General features: G+C 40.0%; 1 protein-coding gene across 1 annotated transcript in view; it reads left to right on the top strand.

Annotated features, from left to right (window-relative positions):
• Positions 1-3,858: 3,858 nt before the first annotated feature.
• LOC116062322 (soluble scavenger receptor cysteine-rich domain-containing protein SSC5D-like) overlaps positions 3,859-9,148 on the top strand; it is a 43,250-nt gene continuing 37,960 nt past the window's right edge. Inside the window, exons 1-2 of the mRNA XM_031316983.2 lie at positions 3,859-3,957; positions 6,214-6,246. Coding sequence (XP_031172843.1) covers positions 3,900-3,957; positions 6,214-6,246 — 91 coding nt within the window. The 5' untranslated portion in view covers positions 3,859-3,899. The remainder of the gene's footprint in view (positions 3,958-6,213; positions 6,247-9,148) is intronic.

The raw sequence follows: 9,148 nt of genomic DNA, 5'->3' as shown, positions 1-9,148 counted from the left end.
ACAACATGGCGGTTATTGGGCATGACATTATCCTCTCTGAAAGGTAATCTCAAGCAGTAATGTCCACTGTTGAGTTCAGCTGAACTGTTCATGATTGCCATAAAATTGAGCTCTTCTCTGGACATTTCTGGCTTGTCATCTGATGATTTCTCATTGAAGTCATGGTTATATTGCTTCACCAGTAGTTCCTCTATGTGAGCAATGGTTATTCTGTTGGCTGTGATAGTGGGACAGCTAATCTCAGCCTCATTGCCTCCTCTCACTGGTCCATTGATAACCCATCCGAGTATGGTTCTGACAGCATAAGGTCCTTCGTTGTTGCTGTGTACCACTTGCCATGGTTCCATTACCTTTGGAACATTGGTCCCAATTAACAACTCCACATCAGCATCAATTACAGGAATTTCCACAGAGCTCAAGTGTGGCCAAGCACTTAACTCTTCCTGTCGTGGAAAGTTGTCACGAGTCACAGGCATCTTACACTGGGTGTAGACTTCTGGCAATTCAAAGTAGGTATTACCATTGAGTGCAGCTATCTCCAGTCCTGAGATAACATGACTGTCAACAAACTTTTCTTGATTCATAGTCCTTAACAGGATTTTGGCACTCCTTCCTCTGACCTTTAGCTCCCTCATGAGTCGCTCAGAGCAGAAAGTGGCTGTGCTGCCAGGATCTAAAAATGCATATGTGGTTAGCATTTTGCTACCTTTCTTAGCCTTAATCTGAACAGGCACAATTGCCAAGACACTGTCCTGTGCTCCGGCCCCTATATGGCCACATGTCTTTGGAGAAACTGCATGGCTGTTTTCTGATATTTCCTGCTGTGTGTCCTCTGAATTGTTTTTCTTCTCTTTTGAATGGATATGAAGGATGGTAGGGTGCTTCAGATTACACAATTTGCAATACAGACGCCAATGACAGTCTCTGCTCATGTGTCCAACAGATAAACACCCAAAACAAACACCTTTCTCCTTCAAGAAGTTAATTTTTTCACTGTGTAACTTCTTCTCCATTTTGGGACACGACTCCAATTTGTGACCCTCTTCACACAGCAGACAATACACCCTTGTTGGTTTATCAGGTAAGTTTCTCTCATTTTGCATTTGAGCCACAGGGTGAGAATTGACAGCTGCCACAGAAGTAGCGAAACTGCTTCCTTTTCCTTTAAAGCATCCTTGTGAGACTTTGTTTCTCTCTTTATACTTAGGTGTTGAAGTAGATGTATCCTGAATGTTTCCAAAGAGTGGACTGGAAGCAACAGACACTTGCCTTTCAATTAAGTTGACAATATCACTGAAACCTGCTTGGCGACTGTGCTTCTCCTGCAGCTCATAAGCAGTGTTTCTCCATTTTTCCCTCAATTTATATGGTAACTTCAAGACAATAGCACGCATGTTGGAGGGCATATTCATCTCTGACATATAGCTGATGTTCTCCATAGCGTTACAACAGACACGTAAAAACAAAGCAAAAGCTTGCAAAGCGTCAATGTCTTCTGATTTTACTGATGGCCATCCAAGAGCTTTCTCCATGTATGCAGTGGCTATTTTTTGTTCATTTCCAAAACGTTCTTGTAAGAGGTTCTTTGCCCTTTGATATCCTCTGTCTGGTGGCATGTGTTGACAGCTCTTAACCAGTTCCCTTGGTTGTCCTTTGGTGTACTGCTCCAAAAAGTATAAACAGTCTATGCTGCTAGCAGCCTTTCCTTCCACTCCATGCTCAAATGCTCTGATAAATGTGCTGTACTCGAGATGATCTCCATCAAAGCATGGTATATCCCTTGGAGGTAATGATAATGAAGAATGTTGTTGCACTAATAGAGCTGTTATTTCATTTTGTCGTTGCATGATGGAAAGAAGATTGCTTTGGTCCACATTAATTTGCGTCAGGTCAACACTATTAATGGGTTCCTTTGTATGATGTGTTGCATGATATGTTTCCTGAAATATTTGAGGCATGCTTGGTTGAAGATTCAGACCATGAGCTTTTGGTCCAACATGCTGTGAAAATGTTTCCTTGTGTTGTGCTCCCATTGATATGGCAGTTTTGTCGCCTCCTGTTGGTGGATGCTTGAATTGATGACTGGAATGTTTAGGCTGTGCCTCCATTAGCACTGCCGCATTGCTGCCTCCTGTTGGTGGATGATTGAATTGAGGCTTTGAACTTTGTGGAACAAATTCCATAGCAGAGAGTCTGAGAGAAGATTTGCGTTTAGAACTTCGCAGATACGAATTCATTCCATCTGAATGAGCTCTTGAGCTCTGCGCATCAGATCCTCTGTACACATTAACCTTTGCAGTTTGAACAGCAATTTGACTTTGCAATTCCAGCAATTCCTTTTTCTGTTGGATTTGCTCCTCCTGAGCGTCCAGCTCATGTCTTTCTTTAAGGGCAGCTGCCTTAGCAATGAGAGCAGCCCTTTCCGCCTCTGCTTTTAGGCATGCAGAGGAAATTGAAGACCTTGAAGACCTCTGACTGTAACGGCCAGTTGATGAGCCTGTTTTACCACCAACATTAGAAACGCTGTCCCCTGGACCAATGTCATCAGTGACCAGAGTTGTGGCTGGTGCAGGTTTGTTTAGTGCAGCATCATCATTGTCCCTTTCGTCAAACTACCACTTTTCCATGTTTTGTATTATTGCTTTATTGTTGTGCATTTGGGTTTCAAACCATTCATTTTGTTTTGACATTTCATCCTCAGGTAGTTTTTGTTTCAATGATTCATGAAACTGTTTCCAATTTCCACACAAAGTTTCAAACACATTTCATACTTTGTTTGTACCTCAGACACATTTCCCTTTGAAATCATCAGTTGCTTAACTTCCTTTATTAGTTTGTATAGTTTCTTTATCCTGGAAGTCCTTTCCTTTTGATTTGATATTATTTTTAATTCCAATGCTTTGGCCGTTAGTTTGACCGATCTTTTACCACGTTCATTTTCCGTTTCACTTTGATTGACAGACACATCACTCATTTTGATATTGATTTAGCAGAACTGCTGAAGGCTTTATTAAGAATTGTAGCAGGATGTACCTGTATCCCTTTTGTGAGAAGGCCAATCTCTTCCACACAGCTTGTAACAATTCTTGTTTTGTCCTACCGTAATTCCTCTGTGAAGCTTTTGCGCAGGCTGTATGCATCCAATTGAGTGGATTCAGCTGGCACTGAATGACTGAAGCGCGGCGCTGTCCTTGTGGCAAATCCAATCGTTCCGTCCTTTGAAGCTAAGTTTTTCAACAAAATGTAGTGGCAATCTGTCGACAAAAAATGCCACTACAGGGAATTTGAAGCCATTTCCAACTCTTGCTGTTGCAAAAAATGAGGTCCTCCATCGTCGTGTAATTAATTCTTTATTGTATAAATGTATTTAAAAACACATACAAAAGACTGACTTGAAAGATTAAAAAACGAACAGACTAGATCTAAAAACCATCATTATCACAGAGCTGAGGTTGAAAAACTGTGTGGCTTCATAGACTCAAAAACTCGTTACTGGCTCACCTGTGATTCCCTTCTACCCTGGCTGATTAGCCCATCCACAGGTGCGCAGGTGACGTAACCTAACGAACAACCCATTCACACAAACCTACCACCCACACACACCAACATGCACACACATCCAAATTGGCCACAACAACATTAAAATCATTTAATTAAGCCAGAACATTTAATGACAAAAATAAATAAAAAAGAAAGAAAATGATGTATCGGTCCAAGCAACAGGTGAAACATTGTATGACTGGGTTGATTCTGCACTCAAATTACATGTGTACAGATGTATTCCAGTAATGCTCCGCCTCTTCCTGTATGCAGATCCAATCTAAGGACAGCACATGTTATGATCAGAGCAGAGAGCAGACAGACGGGAAGACGGACGCAGAGAAGACAGACGCAGAGAGATGCTCCACCTGGACATGGATCACCTGCTGCTGCTGCTGCTGCTGCTGTGGAGCTCAGGTACCACTCTGCTTTAAACATCGTCTCTTCTTATCATTCATTGATTTTTTATTTCCTCTCAGACACACAAAGTGCCTCGTGGCTTTATAACACACCAACGTTTCAGTTGCAGTGTTCAAACATTTAATTTTCACATATCAATCTTTAAATCAGAGACAGAGAAAGAAAAGACAAAAAAGGAAATGGATTTAGTCAAATCGTTAGAATACTTCAGAATTTCATCAAATTAAACCACGTTTCTGATTCTATTTTTAGTCCGTTGTTATTTCTGTAACATCCAACCTTAACCCCAATTATTTAACAAAACACTAGCACTAATGATAACATATCAAAAATTATAACTTTACTCATTGTCAGAATCAAACAGAATCTACAGATTGTTTAACAGTTATCAGAGATGATCCAGAATGAAAATCTGAAGAATTTAGCCAAGTGTTTTTCTGTTCGGGGTGGAGATTTAATATTTGGAGTTTTGTTTTAATGTTTTAAATGTGTTTAAATCTGTGGAAAATTCTGCATAGTCGCCCTGCTGATAATCAGAAATCATCCGTGTGGTTTTTATCAATAAGCGGGAAATACTGCAGAAAGTTCTGTGTCGACTCCACCTCATGACAGCTTTACAGGAAACGCTGCAGCATGTGATCAGTGTTACTGAGTGGGAGTTAATGAGGTTGATATCTGTGTTTCCTGTTCTCTCTCCTGCAGCCGTATTACAGCTGATTGTTATCTGAATATTAACGCTTACACAACACTTCCTGTTCACCTTAAAACCATCTCAACTGGACAAACACAGGAGTCTTTTATTAGAACATACAACACAGCATACAGAGTCTCCATGACAGGAGTTTATGTGTGTCTGTGTCTCTGTGTGTGTGAGTGTGTGTAAATGGACTGTATCTATAAAGCGCTTTGACATACTACAGGAACCATTCACACATTCATACTGCAGCAGCCAGGGATTGAACCAGGCAACCGCTCTACCACTGAGCCACAGCCGCCTCTGTGTCCGTCTGTGTGTGTGAGTGTGTGTGTCTGTGTGTGTGTGAGTGTGTCTGTTTTTGTGTCTCTGTGCGTGTGTCCGTGTGTGTGTGTGTGTGTGTGTATGTGTTCGTCTGTATGTTTGGGTCTCTGTGTGTGTGTGTGTGTGTGTGTGAGTATGTGTGTGTGTGTGTTTGAGTGTGTGTCTGTCTGTGTGGTTGTGTGTGTGTGTCTGTGTGTGTGTGTGTGGGTGTGTGTGTGTTTGTGTCCGTGTGTGTGTGTGTGTTTGTGTGTATGTGTGTTTGTGTGTGTGTGTGTGTGTGTGTGTGTGTGTGTGTGTGTGTGTGTGTGTGTGTTTCTGTGAGGCCTATTAGCTGCAGGGACATATGCACATGTAAACATTTAGTTACTGAATGCAGATTTACTCTTATTACAGTAACTCTTTAAAGAAAACACTGATACATCACAACAATACATCATTTAAAAAGAAATGGCCTACAGAGACTGTAGATAGGGAGGGAAAGTAACATCTGGGGGGGTCTGGGTGGATTATTTAAGGTAATTGATTCATATGCCGTAGAGCCAATCTGCGCATTCAATATTCCTACTTTCATACATGATCAAAATAATGTAGTCATATCTGTAGTGACTTTTAACAAAACATATATGGTGAAATAAGCCATGAGGGAAGAACAGGTAACTTGTTTCAGACGCTGCTCTGGGCTAATAATAGTAATATATATGTTTTGTTAAAAAGTCACTACAGAAATGACTACATTATTATGACTATGTGTAAAAAAAAACATAAATGAAATATCCCACACACACCAACCCAAATAAGTTATCTGCACCCTCTCTACATTCTCTGTAGGCTACTGCTTTTAAATGCTGTATTGTAGTGATGTATCAGTGTTGTCTTCAAATATTTACTGTAATGATGAGTAAGGCTGTTTTTTAGTATCTATAAATGTTTCCATGTGCACAGTTATGCCACTGTAGCTGATGTAGTGTATCATGTGTTGTGGCCGTAGAGTCAATGTTAGGTTAAAGGACCAGATTAAAGTCTCCTTCAATAATAATTACTCCTTTCCCCACACCACTCGTTTTTATTACAACCCAGTTGTCATAATGCTTTTCTGTACTAGTATTAGTTCACTGAGGTGTTTCTGAGCTGCTAGAAGATTCTTCACAGAACAACCTGCGAGAGTTTGTTCTGTCCACAGCTGTGATCCAATCATGCTGCTTTATACTGATGTTTACCTTCTGATTTCTCCTCAGGACTCCAGGCTGAAGGAGAACTCAACTCAACAGGTACACACAGACAGAAAAGACAAATAAAGAATCAGCAGTTTCATCTTTTTGAAATAAAATTAACTCATTTTGCTGATGACTCTCTGGTTTCTGTTCAGATTCTGTCAGGTTGGTGGGAGGAGCCAGTCACTGTGCAGGAACACTGGAGGTGAAACAGGGAGAATGGAGACCAGTGAGTTACTACTCTGACTCTGGCTGGACCCTGAAGAGAGCAGCTGCTGCCTGCAGAGAGTTAGACTGTGGCTCTGCTGTTTCTGTAGTAGAGAGAGACGAGTCCTCACGCAGATCTATGTGGAGGATCTGGTCTCAATGTGTTGAGTCTGGCTCTGCTCTGAGGAAGTGTGTAGAATCATATTCCTCTTCCTCCTTCCTTCATCTCACCTGCTCAGGTAAGCCCATCAAAGACATGAATGAATGGTTTTATTTCGAAATACGAAAAATACGCAACAAAAAAAAAAACAGACACGAAGTATTTCACTGTAAAAAAGGAAAAAGAAAAAACATTTGCAGAACAATTAATCCATCAAGTTACTATTCTATAATTTGTTGATGTACCATCCTTGAGCTACTGTCCATCCAGTATATTTATCAAGCACAATTAACTTCTAAATAGATCAGAACAAAACTGTCAGTTAATACTAGATAAATAAAAAAGTTAATACTAAATTATACACATACCCATTACATTACATACATACCCGTCAATAATTAGAACATCTCTACTCATGAGTTACATCCTCCCTCCTCTTTACTGGACCTTTCCACAATTAATTTTTTCTATTTCATTATAAACTTTATGACATTTTTACTCAATTTGATTTTGTCCTCCAAACTATTCCAGAGAGTCACTCCATGAACAGAAACACACATGCTTACAGAGTAGTGGGGGCATACGGCTGTTATACATTAAAGGACAATTCCGGCATAAAATGAACCTAGGGGTTAATAATATATGGGTAACGAGTTGAACGTTCTCTGGGATTTGTTTTCATACTAAAAGAATGTGTCACAAGCTACCGCAAACTGATGATTAGCTTATAACGCTAGTCTTCGGGGCAGAGGGTAAAGTAAAAATAAATCTCTATTTCTACACCAACAAAAAAAGTCTGTAGAAATAGTAAAGTCGGTAGCCTTTCCTTAGTTGCGACCTCTCTTTCCAGGAGAAGACTGCAACTAGTGTCGCGACCACCACGCGCGAGTATAAATAGTTACGGCGCTCCCATGACGTCATAATGGCTCTCAACAGGTCGGCTGCAGGGAGTATACCGGACGTTTTAGTGCGGCGGTCAACAGAAAGTGTTTGCTCCCAGGCTCATCCCCTCTCTGTCAAAGCCCAAAAAACCCAACAGGTGAACAGGTGAAGCAAACAAATATCTTATCACTTCCGCTCTAACCGCGATGAAAACGCCCAACACCGACAATATAATAATCAATATGATAATCAATAAATAATATAAATGAGACCATAAACAACATACAATATATGGCTCCTACATTGGGTTAGTGGTCCTTGGTCTGAAAAGGTTTTAGAAACACGTACGTCTACGGCACGCCTTCTTCTCCTCTAAATGTGTCTCTGTGCAAAGAGCCTCAAAGACAGACATAAAAATGTCAACAAACATCTCCATATTAATGAATGCTCATTTAGAACAGTTAGTAATGTTGATAGGCTCATTAAGACTTCAGAGACTGTTACCTTCATCATTAGGCTCAAATACCACCTAACCCTAACCCTTTAATACCACCTAGGATGAAATTTAATGCCAACTTCACGGCCATATAATGGAAAATCAATGTGGATTTTAGGCCTGAGAAAAGATTGATTTACCAAGTAATGTCACCTGGATTAAAAAAAAAAACATTTTATTATAATACTCAACAATCATATTTAGTTCACAATAGCTTTATAATGTGTGTTTGTACTCTAATAACAGATAATAAACTATTTGTTGCATGAAGAGCTCTCATGCTATGAAACTAAACATACAAAACAAATAGGATAATAAAAAAGAAAACGTGTGCATTATGAGATGTCGGGTTAAACATGTTTATAACCCGGTAATGAGAATGCGTTGCTTAATAACGGAGATACTGCCATTCCTACTTCTGACAGTTTAAAACTGGTAGTAAACATCGGCCATGGCAGTCATTAAATCTGACCCTTCTTCCCTTCCCTTTATTTACCTGTTTGAAGCCACATGGAGACATTAAAGAGAACCTGTCTGCTGTAATATAAGGTTTGGAGCATAGCCATGTTAATAATATTATTATTCATATTTTATTGCAATATTTTATTTTCAGTTTTATATATGTAATGCATACAAACAACAGGGGATATATTTTGGAAATGAATGTATCTGTGTTCCCATTGTGAAGAAGTCTTTCAACAACATTCATGACAGGCAGAGTCATTTCAGGACCCAAATTAGCTCTCAGAAAGGATCTTAGTTGGAGATAACAGTAGAAGGTTTGATTGGACAAGTTATATTTCCTCTTCAGGTGCTAAAATGTCATGAGAAGTCCTTAGTCGAAGCAATTCTCCAAGTGGTGAATTCCCCTATGATGCAATATGTCCAGAATCTTATTATCAAGAGTCATGCGTATACGTTTATTTTGCTTTAAAGGTGTTTTAGGTGACAGTCCCACCTTCAATCCAAGACTTTTGTGAACCTCATACCATTTTTTCATCAGATGCCTCAATATAGGGTTGTCTGTCCTGTTGTGTACAGTTCCAGAATTATGCTTATAGATGAAGTCACTGCGGACCTTTTCTTTCAGGGGGTGCAGTCCGATTTGTGTCCAAGAGGGGGCATCACTGCCCTCAAAAAGGGATGAGATGAACCTCATTTGAGCTGCCAAGTAGTAGTTTTTAAAGTTTGGTAATCAAAGTCCCCCTGAGCCA

Source organism: Sander lucioperca, chromosome 2 (assembly GCF_008315115.2).
Source record: "Sander lucioperca isolate FBNREF2018 chromosome 2, SLUC_FBN_1.2, whole genome shotgun sequence".
NCBI classification, from domain to species: Eukaryota; Metazoa; Chordata; class Actinopteri; order Perciformes; family Percidae; genus Sander; species Sander lucioperca.
The sequence above is the reverse complement of the archived record's forward strand: the minus strand, read 5'-3'. Positions and strand labels throughout refer to the sequence as shown.